The 14,341-nt window shown below is 45.6% G+C and overlaps 1 protein-coding gene across 4 annotated transcripts in view; it reads left to right on the top strand.

Moving 5' to 3' along the window:
• The window catches only part of LMTK3 (lemur tyrosine kinase 3), a 406,442-nt gene extending 394,277 nt beyond the window's left edge, over positions 1 to 12,165 (top strand). For 3 of the 4 annotated variants that reach the window (XM_069637264.1, XM_069637273.1, XM_069637254.1), the window contains exons 15-16: positions 3,262 to 3,519; positions 8,038 to 12,165. In XM_069637264.1, coding sequence (XP_069493365.1) covers positions 3,262 to 3,519; positions 8,038 to 8,084 — 305 coding nt within the window. In that variant the 3' untranslated portion in view covers positions 8,085 to 12,165. Of the gene's footprint in view, positions 1 to 3,261; positions 3,520 to 4,760 lie in introns of all 4 variants that reach the window. The other variant, XM_069637283.1, reaches the window with a different exon arrangement.
• The last annotated feature ends 2,176 nt before the right edge of the window (positions 12,166 to 14,341 follow it).

Raw genomic sequence — 14,341 nt, 5'->3', positions numbered from 1 at the left:
ATCGGCCAGAGGGCAGGAGGACCCTGGAATGGGAGTGTCTTCCGTGTGGAAGCGGTTGGGCCAGCGGATAGATGCGGAGCAGCGGCGTGCGGAGGAGGCATGGCTCACAAAGGTCAGGGAGGAGAACTCCATGCCCACGGCGCTGAGGCGGGCTGAGTGCCTCGAGGGAATTTGCAGGGAGTTGGAGGTGGACATGGAGTTATCCCTGCAAGACCTCGGGGCCAGGGAACAGGCCCGCCTCCAGGACGTTGAACCGGAGTTCGATGATGCCATGGCCTGGGAAATCAACTAGTGAGCCGTTGGACTGGCCCACCGCCATTGGATATAGTTAGTTAGTGTTAGATTTCATTTATGTTTTTCTTTCATTTGGGGCGCTTGGACTATGCCCCGCCTTTTTGTAGATAGTTCTTTATTAGATAGGGGTTTTTGTAAGTTTCCTTTCTATAGCTGGGCTTATGGACACTGGATTGATCTTTGTATATAGTTGAAGACTGCATTTCTCATCATTATTTTTTTGGTTCCCCATGGAGAAATGTATTATTCTTATGTTTTTGTTTGGATTTGGTTTGCTGGACGTACACTTTGGACCCATTTACATTTGGATATATTTGGATTCTGCTTTCATGTTTTTTTTTGTTGGTTTTTTTGGGACATGCTGCCTTTTCTTTATTATTTCCATTGTTGTGTGATTGCATTTAATCCCCTTGCTTTTGTGTTCAATACATTTTCTTTTCTTACTTCAATGCGTGGTTTTCTGTCATTGGTATCATGCATGTCACGATGTGGGTTTTCTCATTCACTTGCACCCATTGTGTGTGTGTGACGGACATGTGTTGATGTGCATACTTGCCATTTGGGTTGTATCATGTAATTGGCATTTCTATGTGGGGTGGATGGAATACTTGTTTGGGTGTTTGGACAGGGGTGGAGTGGGGTGTGATTTGGGTGGCCATAAGGCCCATGATTGTGGATCGTGATGACAGGTTGGAGGGGCATGAGTCAGGGCCTGCTGGCAGGTGCCTGTCAATGCTGGGCGGGTGGGGGTGCACGGGAACATGAGTCGGGGCCTGCTGGCAGGTGCCCATCAATGCTGGGGGATGGGGGTTCAGGGGGACATGAGTCAGGGCTCACTAGTGCATGGTGCCATGTGTGCTGGATGCGGGGCATGGCCAGGGTGTATGGGCTGCCTGCGGGGCATGGGCAGGGGTGCAGGGTAGTCCCTTGTGGTGTGGGCTGCCTGCAGGGCCTGGGGAGGGGGGATAGGGCACACCTGGGAGGACCCACACTGCCAATTCGCATGTGGTACTCCCCGGGCACCCTTCAGAATACATGTACCCCTCTCGTGTCAGCAAATTTGCATGTAAAACTCCACGCGCACCCCTTAGAATACACGTACCTCACTCGGACAGCGAAATTGCGTGTAAAAATCCATGCGCACCCCTCGGAATACACGCATGCAGCCCATCCACCCTCAACATTCCCCACAGGCAGCCCATCACCCCAGTGCATGACACACAGGCTGCCCACACCACAGGGTGGAGTTTTACACGCGATTTTGCTAAGGCGAGAGGGGTATGTGTATTTGGAGGGGAGCGCAGGGAGTTTTACACGCGATTTCACTAGTGCGAGAGGGGTACGTGTATTCGGAGGAGTGCGCAGGGAGTTTTACACGTAAATTCACTAGCGCGAGAGGTGTACATGTATTCTGGGGGTGCGCGGGGAGTTTTGCATGCGAATTCGCTAGCGCCAGAGGGGTACGCGCATTCGGAGGGGTGCGCGGGTAGTTCAACACACGATTTTGCTTGGCGAGCGAGGTACGTGTATTCCTGCGGTGCGTGGGGAGTTTTACATGCAAATTCGTTAGCGCGAGAGGGGTACGTGTATTCAAAGGGGTGCATGGGGAGTTTTAAACATGAATTTGCTAGCGCGAGAGGGGTACGTGTATTCTGGGGGTGCACAGGGAGTTTTACACGCGTTTTCTTGGTTGGAGGGCTGTATGCTGGTCCACTGGCCTGTGCGCCATGTACGGGATTTGTGCGCTGTTCATGGCTCATGGGGCGGAGTTGGGGGCGTAACTGGCACTACTGCAGGGTCGCAGCACCACTCTGCGCAACGGCTGGTTCTGGATGTTGAAATTCATAAATACGCTGTGCGCTGAAATGGGTTTTGGCGCACGTGGGTGGCACAGACTGCCGCACGCGCACACTGTGCTCCAGCCGTGTGTGCCACTTGTGCGCCGAATTCTATGAATTACCCCCTTAATCTCTTCACAGGACTTCCAGACCATTGTGCAGGCCATTGTGGTCTTGCACATCGACGGGGGTAATGCCCTCCTGACAGAGCTTCTATGTGCTCATTTGGCTCCCCTAAAAGGAGTCACTCATGCTGCAGCATGTATTATTACAGGTGTGCAGGCATTTGACTGAATCACACCCATCCTACGCTAACCACATTGGCTTCCTCTCCAAGCCAGGATACTGTTCAAGACTACATGTATCATCTACAAAGCAGTTCATGAGTAGCTCACCAGCGTACCTGATGGCTACCCTCCACATATCTGGTGGAACACGCTACTTGTACACTACATCGACCAACCGCCTTGAATTACAACTCGTCCGCAAAGAGGTGACATGCAAGCAATCGTTCTCTTGTCATGCACCCAGTCTCTGGAACTTGATCCCAGTATCTGCTTTGAATGCCCATACGATTTGCAATTTCCCAAATTTCTCAAGCGTGGCTTTTTCAGCACCTGACCAAGGACGAATTTCAATGTGCAGACCGACACACTAAACACAACTCGCAATACTGCACTAAGTTAAAAGACAACAGCCCAAAAGCTGGCTACTCACACATTGAACAGCGCTCTGCTAGTCTCAAGATTGGTCAGTGCTTTAAACAATGAAATAGAAAATAAGAGTGTGAGGGGTGGCTGCTGATCCGAGTTCCGCGGTTAGTCTTTTGTGTGCCATGGTGTTTCAAGCTATGGTTTCCTATTCATGTGATGGGTATTCAAATATGTGCTTTTGCCTGCCTGAAGCTTGTGACACCAGAGTACTTTATATAATCAAAGATGCAATGCACGAGTCTTGGGTTTTCCTTTTACAAAGTATTGTACTATGGTACTATAGATTACTTCAATTGATGTTAGCCAAGATTAAACCTCCCTAAAATGTATTTGGTTGTAAACATTTACTCATAAGGGTGGTGCATTCTGTTTCCTTTGTGAGATTGCAATTTTCTAACGTCTCCTACTTTGCACAGGTGGAAGCTTCGAGTGGGATGATGACTTTCCCCTGATGACCCAGAACCCTTCCTTCGTTCCCATGGTAACAGAATCCATCTCGTCAAAGTTCCAGCTGCCCTTGCCTAGCCCACCCGCGGCCCTGCCTCTCCCATCTGTTCAGGGGAAAGTGATGGAACCTGGCCTGTTAGATTCACTGAGGTTCTCCCGCTTCACCGTCTCACCGGCTTTGGATCCACATCTCCCACCTTGTGACGCTGACCTGGAAACCTCTGCAGGTATGTTCCGGGCCTGTCCGTCTCTCACTTACGCTGCTTGACCTTAAGGAATACCTCAACTTTGTGCAACCAGCTGGGCCCGTCGTGCTTCCCGCACCCCTCCCCCTCTTGGCATCAAAGAGTGTTGCCTCTCTGATCGGTTCTCCTGTAGTGCAGGCTGCACCAACTTCCTACTCAAGGGCTTTACAGATGATTAAAAGGGCGAATGCAAGAAATGATCCCTCCCTTAAGTGGAGGGCTCTTTGTTGGCCCCTCCATACAATAGGGCCAGATTGCACATTATGGAGCCAACACTGCGACCCAGGGCCCCTCTAAGATGGTGGAGCCCTTGGCACATGCCTCAAATTACAATTCTATAGCTCTGGCACTGATGATAGACACCCTAAACAGGGGTGTTCCCAGACAAATGAACTCAGAGCCAGCTATGCAACACAGGGAGCAAAGAATCCTTGCCCCCACATTTGACCTCAGAATATTGGAAATGAAGCCCTCCACCAGGGGAGTTGGAAAGAGGGTTCCGCAAACTACAGGGACTGCTAGGCATTGGGGCAGGTGAGCATGGATTTGAATAAAGTGGACGAGAAGGCTGTCATACGAGAACCCGTACTAGGGTCTAGCCCATGGCTGATTCTGAGATCTCCTGAAGCATCAGGCAGAGCCGCTCAGTAGCAAAATATCACTTGTAGGTTCCTGTGTAAACTTTGTAGCACTGGACTATATGAGTAGTGCCATCATGTCCCATTCTGGCTCCTGGGATAGAGCCCTCAATTGAACAAAAGCTTTGGCTGGTGCCTATTATTTTGGGTCACATGTAAACTCTAGCCTTGGTCTAAGGGAGCTGCTCCCCTATAGGCAGCCAGGTGGCACCATTAGATTTTATTATTGCATCTCCCCTCCTCTCTATTGTTGCATACACAGGGCCTTTTCAAGCTATAGGGCCACCCCCGGATGAAGTTCACTTTTAGTGCCCCCTTTATTGGGTTTAGAATTGATGTATACATTGCCCATAGGGTGCCATTTGGTGCCCCTCTGCTGGTGGTGCCTTAGTCGGCCGCCTAGAATTGAGCAATTGTATCACCAGAACTGACGGTGTGTATTATATTGAGGACATCTGTACTTTAAAAGACCCCAGAGTTTCCTAGGGCATGTTTTTGTGGGGTGAGGTGCCTTCGTTGGTTCTTTTGTGTGTGTCTGTTTTGTTACATGATCTTTTCTGCATTTTGCCACCCCTGTCTTTGCAGGTCACATTGAAAACTGAGACTTCTGTCGGGACTGATCATGCTACCCCCGAACACTTCTCTACGGAAATTACTCAAATCACGCCCTCGGGATCCTGACTGCAAACCACTTAGAACCTTCTTCCAGCTTTCCTGTCCAACCCTCCTGCTTGACATCATTAACCCTTCCCAACACTCCTTTCCTATCCACTCACCTGGCAGCAGTGAACAGTTGGGTCCAGTTTCTCAAGATAAGCAGCCTAAGCTGTCTTGCCAGTTCTGCAGAACTGTGCCAACGCATAACTCCCTAATTCTTTGATGTTTTCAGATATCATTGTACAGTGTTCAACTATACAAGAATATGCATTTAGTATTTGGGAGATTAGAGTTCAGCGTGGGAAAAACAACTGAGAAATAGAGAATGTGTTAATGCGCCGGTGCCTGGAAACTGAGGTTGAGGCTTGATGAGATACCATAGTATCTGCTGATTTCCTGTAGAGAGATTGACCTTTATTAAAGGTCCCTAGTAAGTGCCTGTATGAAGGCACAGAGATGCAATAAGCATGCAATGAACAGCACACACACCATCACAAAGGGTAATATTACATATATGTCATTGCTGAAGAGGAGAGGCCATTAAATATAAGTGACGTGGCTGGGAGCGGGTCATAAGAGGCCCTCCTACTGATTGTTAATTAAGTATGATATATATATGTTGCTCTACATGCACCAGTGGACAATCTAACATGACTTGAATGGTGTGTTAATTGTCATATGCAGACACACAAATGCATATGTCACTGATCTGTGAGGGGTAAGACCTAAAAGGGTCCTGGATTCTATTTGCTTCCCGTGACTGCATATAGTTTTCCAAATGGGAAATGAGACAGGATCTGCGTCAGATTAATTGCAACAATTTATCAATAAAACATATAGTTAACTGGGTACCTCTTTTGTCAGCAATATGGAAAAATGTATATGTATATAATGAGTTTATACATTTTTATATGACTTGGAAAGGTTTGCGTTTGGGTTCAGTGTGAGGAAGGAGCGCGTTGACACTATTAAAATGGCCGCTCAGGCTTCCAGTGGGAGCTTCATCGGGGCTAGCCTCCAGTGGGAGCTTCATCAGAGCTTCATCGGGACTGGCCTCCAATGGGAGCTTCATTAGGGCTGGCCTGCAATGGGAGCTTCGTTAAAGCTGGCCTCCAGTGGGAGACTCACCAGGGTTGGCCTCCAATGGGAGCTTCATTAGGGCTGGTTCCTAATGTGAGCTTCATCAGGGCTGGCCTCCAGTGAGAGCTTCACCAGGGTTGGCCTCCAGTGTGTCGTCAGGGCTGATCTCCAGTGGGAGCTTCTACTGAGCTTCATATGGGCTGGCCTCCAAAGGGAGCTTCATTAGGGCTGGCCTCCAATGTGAGCTTCACCAGGTTTGGCCTCCAGTGGGCACTTCATTAGGGCTGGCCTCAAGTGGGAGTTTCACCAGGGTTGACCTCCAGTGGGAGATTCTCCAGTGCTGGCCTCCAGTGGGAGCTTCATTAGGGCTGGCCTCCAGTGGGAGCTTCACCAGGGTTGTCCTCCAGTGGGAGCTTCATTAGGGCTGGCTCCTAGGGGGAGCTTCATCAGGGCTGGCCTCCAGTGTGGGCTTCACCAGGGTTGGCGTCCATTGTGGTCTGTGCCTTCTTTTAATGCCTCTACCCATAACCCTGCATCCTTTCAACAAAGTAATACCCCCACCTCACAGCCCCCCCCCCCGAGGGACATCGCCTCTCAAACCCTGGTAGTTCACTTTCTGGTGAGAATACTTTTGTACATGTAGTTTCCCAACTCTGCAAAGAATTAAAGGTTCCCTGTACAACAAGGAACAGAGCACACATGCCATAAAGTGCACACCTAAAAATGAGTTGCCTGTAAGCAGCAAGATTTTGCCTGTATCAAAACTGATGGACCGGAGGCGTAGGATGCTAAGGGGCCTCCATGGATCCCTAAAGGAAGCAGCTCCCAAGGAAGCGGAATACTACCTTTGGTTCTCCAGATGTCTTAGACTTCAACTCTCTACAGCACTAACCAGCATAGTCCATGGTGAAGGATCAGGAGAGTCATAGGCCAAACATACGGGGAGCCGCAGGTTGCAGACCCCTGACTTGAAGCGTTCTGAAATTCATAATTTTGAGAAATCACAGTGCACTGACTTTTAAAACGTGGCTTAAATTCAGCGTGGTTTCAGGCGAGCGTTGCCCACTTTTTTTGTCCGGGAATGATGTGGATATGATGATTTCTACACAAAGCGACTAATTTGCCCTTCAGTAGAATAGGTCTTTTTAACACAAGTTGGTCCAGTTGGCCCTGCCATGTTGGTCATTCTCTGTGCCCTGTTTGTTTGTTGTTACTTTCCATCACAAAGTAATGCATTGGTTAGTTGTGTGCTTCCTCTGGCTGGCTCCCTCTATAAAGCTACGTTACCTAGGGAACCCAGTTCACACTGGAAATAAAATGCTTTCTGCAGTGAGGTAGCAGCCTACAGGCCTTCATGCGGCAAGTCAATTCAGACAAATAGTAACCCAAAGCACTGAAAAGTAACAGACATTCCTTGTACTGTTTCTGGGACACCATATCCTGTATCTCTCCATCTTTCTATCTATATCTAGCTCTACTGTATCTATCTCTAGCTGTCTAGTTTCCTACCTATCTGTCTATCGTGCTATATGTCTATATATCAGTCTGTTTATCTCTCTCTACCTCTATAACCATATCTACTTTATCCATCTCTATCTGTATCTACCTATAAACCTATTGATATATGTATGCATTTCTATCTCTACCTACCTAGCTACCTCTATCTGTCTCTATCCAACTTGCTATATCTGTTTCTATCTACCTACCATGTGATGCCCATCTGTCTGTATCTACCTAGCTACATCCATCTCTGTCTATTGATCTATGTGTCTATCTTTGTGTTTGTCGGTTGACCTCACTATGCATATGGTGGTAACGGTAACAGCATGAGCTATGTTAACTGTCTCCTTCTTTTAAAATGTCACCAAATTGGAACTGCATGTGATATTTCTAGCATGGGCACATGGAAAGTATTGTATTCACTAAATGTGAGTTATGCGTCTTTGGGCGCTATGACGTAAACCTCCATTGTGATCCCAACGCATAATTAGTATTGATTTTACGAATGGGAGGTATTTAAAATACCCCATGCTTTTAACCAATTACCACCATGCTCACAAGAAGGCCCTTAGAAGTAAGACTTAGTCGGTTTGTTCAAAAGTAAACGTGGTTTTCTTAACTTTAGCCTCACCCGACGAGAGGGCCTTACCGTTTGATGAAGCCGTGGGCTAAAGTTACAGTCATGAGAAGCCCAGCACAGAGCCTGAACACTGCCAGCACCATCCACATAAGCGACCTGTTTACACAAGACATGAACAGTGCAGGCAGGAGCAGGGATGGGCGAGGCGAAAAACTGCACACAACTGCATCACCGCCATCTGGATCCATTGCTGTACCCTAATTATACCCGGCCGCGCCCTTTTCTCTGTCATAAGTGGCCTTCATCCACTTTACCCTGATTCCTGGAGAGCCACTTCCAATGGCCGCCTTACGCGTCATCGCAGTGACTGGAGAGCATGAACTCATTGCTAATGGAACGGAATTCCGGTTCCATGCTGTTTGCCAAATTGAGCGTCCAATCAGATCCTTCGTTACAGAACGCCATCGCCCCTTCCCAACCAGCATGGGCAGAGGGCTGGATGTTGCCATAGGAACTGTTTTGCTGCCTGTTCAATGGAAGTTTTTGAAGGTACCACTGGCTTTCTAGCTTTGTGCTGGCTAGAAGCAAAGGCACCCTCTTTTGAGACTGATGTGTAATGACGCCTATTATCAAACACAGATGTTGCTACTGGACATTACTGGATGCTACTAAAAGTGCCGAGGGGTTGGCATGGTTGTACTATCTTGTGCTGTTGCTGGGGAGGTAAACTTCATAAACAGTCGTTGCAAGCAGTGATGTTTGTCAAATTCCGAGAAGCGTCACTTCTCAGCTGGGCTGCAAAGGAAGCCCAGGCCCAAGCCAGCTTTTCTCCCTGAATGTTATAGCACCACCCTTCTCGTCAGACTGATTTTCGAGCTGTGCTGCTATGTCAATGGAGCAGTTCCTACAGTTGTGGTTGTGTCTGCCATGCTTCTGTTAAGGCCACTTCTCTGTAGGCTTGCCCTTGTGTTAATGGGTCGGCCATATGCACCGTGTGCGAGGTGAACACCTTGCCGTGTCCATTTTAAGCACTTCTGACTCCTGCTGTTGTCATCCTAGCCTCTGAACCTGGAAGACCTAGACAGCCGCTACAGACATGGCCCGATGTTGACCACTGTTGAGGTGTCCTCACCACTGAAATGGTCCATTTGTATCCTCATGGACCGTAACAGTGCCACAAATGGCGAGGTAGTTAGACGTTTTCAAGGTTTGTGGAATGCCACACACCCGTGCTGAGGACATGTTTTGAAATCCATAGCAACTTGTTAATTGGCACAGGGCGGCATGAAAACTCTGACTACATTGTATTTTCATTTTGCCCCGCATGAATAAAAGCCCTACTTTTCTGACGCACAAGGACCTGTAGCCACAGGTCATGTATTTTTTGTTTGTGGAAGACATGCTACGTGCTGGTAGCATATCCATGTGAATATATATATAACTATTTTCCATAATAAATCTCAAATTGGGCATGTTACACACATATATATATATATATATTTGAGATTTATTATGGAATATAGTTATGACATATGCAACATATGTACATGTCACATCTATAAGTACATATCACATATAGTGTATCTGAATGTTATAGGAATAATGGTGGGCTGTATCTGAATGACCCATTCATCATGGGTGACATCTGGTTTCTTAAAACACACAATACCAATACTTGGTTCTGTATCAAAATACAATATTATTTTAATCACAGCACCATCAAACATTTAAGACGAAGAATTCTTATTTTTTCATATAAAAAACCTTTTCCTAAAAATGGTTGTTCCTTTTTTAGTTGTTTTGTTTGGGTTGTTTTGTTTTTTGACCCGTCTTATTGATGTCATCGGTAGTGTCTCTTAAGTAGCTCTTTATCTGTATAACAAAAGATCGCAAATAAACATCAGCTTAATTGGATAAAGGCTCGAGAATTGAATTGACCCCCGAAACAATGGGACGGCCTGGGGGTTCTGTCTGGTTCTTATGCAGTTTGGGCAGAATATGAAATACCGGAACTCTCCCTGTTTTTCTTCTTAGATACTCGGCTTCTTGTTTCCCGATCATCTTATTATCAAAAGCCTGTGTCACTTTATTGGTAATTACCTTAGTCATCTCTTCAGTTGGATCTTTGTCCAAGACCCTATAACAATTCCGATCTGACAGTAATGTGTTGCATTCCTTCATGTAATGTGATCAATTCCATACCAGTATTGAACCTTCTTTATCCACTTGGCGGATAATCACCTGATTGTTCTTGGCCAATGTTTGCATCAGGTCTCTTTGAACCTTGCTAAAGTTTGAATTCAGACCCCTTTCAACCTTTTCCAATTTTGCCTCTACTTCTAATACTTTTTTTTCAAAAACCATAGATTCATGGGCGAAACTAAGGGAAGCGGCCTTAAATGTAGAAGGATTACGAAGCCCACTGAAGTTCATAACTTCAAAACTGTCTTGGCATGCAAAGAATTCATTTAGAGGTAACTTACGCATAAAATGTTGGAATTCAATCCTAAATTCAAAGGGATCATGATGTTTGGTGATGACGTAGTTAAGGCCTTTATTAAGGGTGGGGTCTTCAGCTTGGCTCAAGGCATAAGAGGATAGGTTCACTAACATTGATTTGTGCTCTTGCTGCGTGTTCTTATTTGATCGTAATTCCAATCTGCTCTTCGGGTTCCCCCATCTAAAAAAGATCTGCCCTGTCGTTTATGGTTTTGGCCTCTGTATCCTCTTCCTCTTGTGCTACTACCTTGTTCTTCCAATCCATCATTGGTGTTAGCTCCGCCACCGTACTCCCGTCCTCACTCGAGCTATAAGATGTATCCCTGAAGTGCACTTGTCTCTGATTGTTAAACTCTCTGGGATTGTTTCCAAATTTGTGATTTTCTGTAACGTAAGGAAAAGCCCTTTCTTGGCTGTAGGTCCAGTGGTCGAAGTCTACGAAAAGAAGTAGTGGAGCTATGTTCCCTGCTGGCCTGCCCCCCACCACCACAAACCACATCACCACGCGCCCTCCCACACACAATCCAAATTCCCAAAGTCCTGCACCTGCTGTTTAAGGGAACGTTCAGTGCAGTGCACTGAAAGTGCAAGCTGCAATGTCTTCCTACACATTTATTTTAAAACGAAACCATTCCGGAATGGTTTCTTTTTAAAATAAAAGTATAGGAGCTGTAAAACATAATTTAAAAAAGTAGAGGAGCACCGCTCCCTACCGCTCCCGCTCACTTCGACCACTGTGTAGGTCCGAAGATCTTATTTCATTCTTTTTATTCTTTCCATAGTGTTATTCTTCTTGAATTCCATCATTTCCTTACTGAGTTGTTCCAGTTTGCTGTTGAAAGCATCCAATTCTAATTCCTTCCGGAGGTCTCCTGCATTTTATTTAGATCAATCTCGATCTGTTTGGAAACCTCCTGGGCAGTTTCAATGATTAATACAAGCCAATCCCACCCACATTTGTTGGCAATATAGCTCAATTGTATTATGAAGTCTTTGTTGTCAAGAAAAAGGCGAGACTCGCTCCTTACCATGAGGCCCTGAGATAATGCCTGATTTTTTAAGTATTCCATCATGATGTCCCCATATAGCTCCGTTCTTATTGAGCGCTTTTTTAGTTGTGACAGCTCATTGCCATTGATCACTGCTATTAAGAATTTTGTTGTCTACTGATGTGCCCAAGGAAATCACAGAGTCCAACAGTTTCTTAACATAGTCCTCACTATGTGCTAAGCACTTTTATGACACAGATGCCATATTATTAACTGGATGTTCAAAAACCTATGTTGGCAGTATTCACCAACACTTTATATATTTTTAGATTTACAGGAAAAGTGTAACCATCGGCACTGAAACAGGTGTTTGAACACTGGACAAAAGAACAGGATTCCCCTGATGAATGTCTGATGCAAAAAAGGTCTCTTTGACAGAAACATGTTGGGTTCAATGGATAACACAACAAACTTTTTTATGTGAATGTTAAATGTTGGCAGTGTTGTGTTTGTAAAAATAATTGTCTAAAGGTGTTGTCTAAATGTACACTTGTGTATTGTAGGTGTTAATTTCCTGACCTGGTGATAGGGTTAAAAAAAAAGAAAAACAACTCAAAAAGGAACAACCAGGTTTTTTATATGAAAAATAAGAATTCTTTGCATTACATTTCGATGGTGCATTGATTGAAATAAAATTGTATTTTTGATACAGAACCAAGTAGTGGTATTGTGTGTTTTAAGAAACCAGATGTCACCCGTGATGAATGGGTAATAAGGTGTCTGACTTCCTTGTTTGATGAAATTGTATAGTCTTTCCCTAGACATTGGAGTCAGTATGGTTTCACAATTGACCTGACTTGTAGGGAATACATTTGTCTTACCTGTATTGTATTGATGGGGTTGTATCTGAAAACAGGTGCCCTGCTCCAATCTTCTGCATTGTCTCCTCTGTGCTGCGTGGGATGTAACAGCAGCATTCAAACCTGCTGCCACACACCCATTGGATACAGATGGCGCACTCACTCTGCAATGTGGTACCAATATCAGGCCTTTGGTGTGTTATAGTGGCCCAGTGCTGGGTGGCTCTGGCAAGCGCAAGGTTTTCAATCTGAACGTAAACTGACCGCTGCTGGCACTTCATTCCTCTTCGAGCATTGTGCTCTGATGGTGGCAGAATGTAGCAGGACTGAGTGCCCCTTAACCTCTTAACTGAGAAGGATGTGGCTGTTCGTCTTGAATTTCCACTTCCTCAGTGAGAATTCTGTGCAACCGTCATTCACAGGCGTACCTACCTTCTAAGAAAAGTAAGCCTTCTGTAACTTACGTCGTGGTACCTCCGGGTTTGGGCGTATGACAAATGCAATAAAGAAATAAAAATAAATAAACCAAGTGGCTACAAAAAGAACAGCAGCACTGGCTAATAGCACCAATATGTGTAGGCCAAGGGGCAATTTCGTTATTTTAGTTACCACTTAACCTGCATCGAAGTTTTGAAAATTTTATTAGGGAGAAAGAAAAAAAAAAGCTTGAGAATTACCAATATTTTTGCCTAGAGAAAATTCTCACGCTTTGGGGATTGGCAGGCTGTTTTCGAAGAGGCCACAGAAGCAAGGCAACTGCTTTCCGGTTCCCTTTGACTCTGTACGGAGCACCTTCAAAGGACAGATTTATTGTGGGGCAACGCATTAACCAAGCAATGCTAGTTAAGGCCAGGACACTGGGGCGTATGCCCCTTTTGTCTAGACACGTTCTAAAGGCAAAGCAATGATACTTTGGTCTTGTGGGAAGAGCTTGTGTGCTTCGCGTATCTGTGATAATACCTATGCACATTTAAAGGGTTTCTGTTTAGTCTACAACTTTCCAAACAACCCCCAACTCTAAATGTCTCTTATGGAACCCTCCAATTTTAGTCATTTTGAACAGCTGGGGAGTTTATGGGGGAGTTTATGGGGGGGTGGCTAAGAGGGGTAAGGGGATCTTCGTCCCAGCCGGTAATAGATCCATCTCTGTTGTCTCCTATCTGGTTTGCTAAACCTTATTTTTACAGGATACACAATGAAACAGCATTTTGTAACAGTATGGAGGGCTTTGCTTAGGTGGAGGGTTAATGACTTTGGGGGAAGAGTATCTAATTGATAGCATTACTGCATCCAAATGGAAATTGGACCGTTCACTTGGAGCGTAGAAGGTTTTGACCAGTGACGGATTGATTGAAATTGACAATGCTGGAGTAACTGACATTTCACACCACACATAGGTTACACATCTGATTTTAGTGGTAATGCTGTGAGTTCACCAGCCACTCATTTAGAAGAAGGTGCTCTTAAGAGGTTGAGTCATATTGTGGGGCCGGCCCTTCAAACTTTGGCTCTCCAGATGTTTTGAACTACTTACTACTCCATTGGTCCCCTGTACTGTCTGACTCTCCTGCTCAGGGCTGATGGGTATTCGTACAAAACAGTTAATCTGTTTTTCTCGAACGCACTTTTATTGCGAATTTGAGCATCACTAAACCATTGTTCTGTATTAAACAGTTAATCGTTTGTTTCATGTGGACAAGCTTACCTCCGCTTTCTGCTCTTCTTCTTAGCTGTAGCTGTGGGTTAATGACTGGAATTAATCTGGCGATAACTCGTAGGTGGGGGGGTATGCTACAAATAGTTTTCCTTTCGTTTTTGGGCTGTACCTTTTTTTCTCTGGCGGCAACTAAAAGTAAACCCCGTATATAAAGGCGGATGTTCAACCAAAAAACACAGAGTTTGTAGTAGGGAAGGGGTTTGAGGTTGCGGGGGTGTCCCCTGCTTACTTTCTGAAAAAAATGTAAACAACTGATCAGGAGATTTTACAATTAAGTCACACCT

The sequence above is a fragment of the Ambystoma mexicanum genome, chromosome 1q (genome assembly GCF_040938575.1).
Source record: "Ambystoma mexicanum isolate Mex_15411 chromosome 1q, UKY_AmexF1_1, whole genome shotgun sequence".
NCBI lineage: Eukaryota > Metazoa > Chordata > Amphibia > Caudata > Ambystomatidae > Ambystoma > Ambystoma mexicanum.
This window is presented reverse-complemented; position numbering and strand designations above follow the sequence as displayed.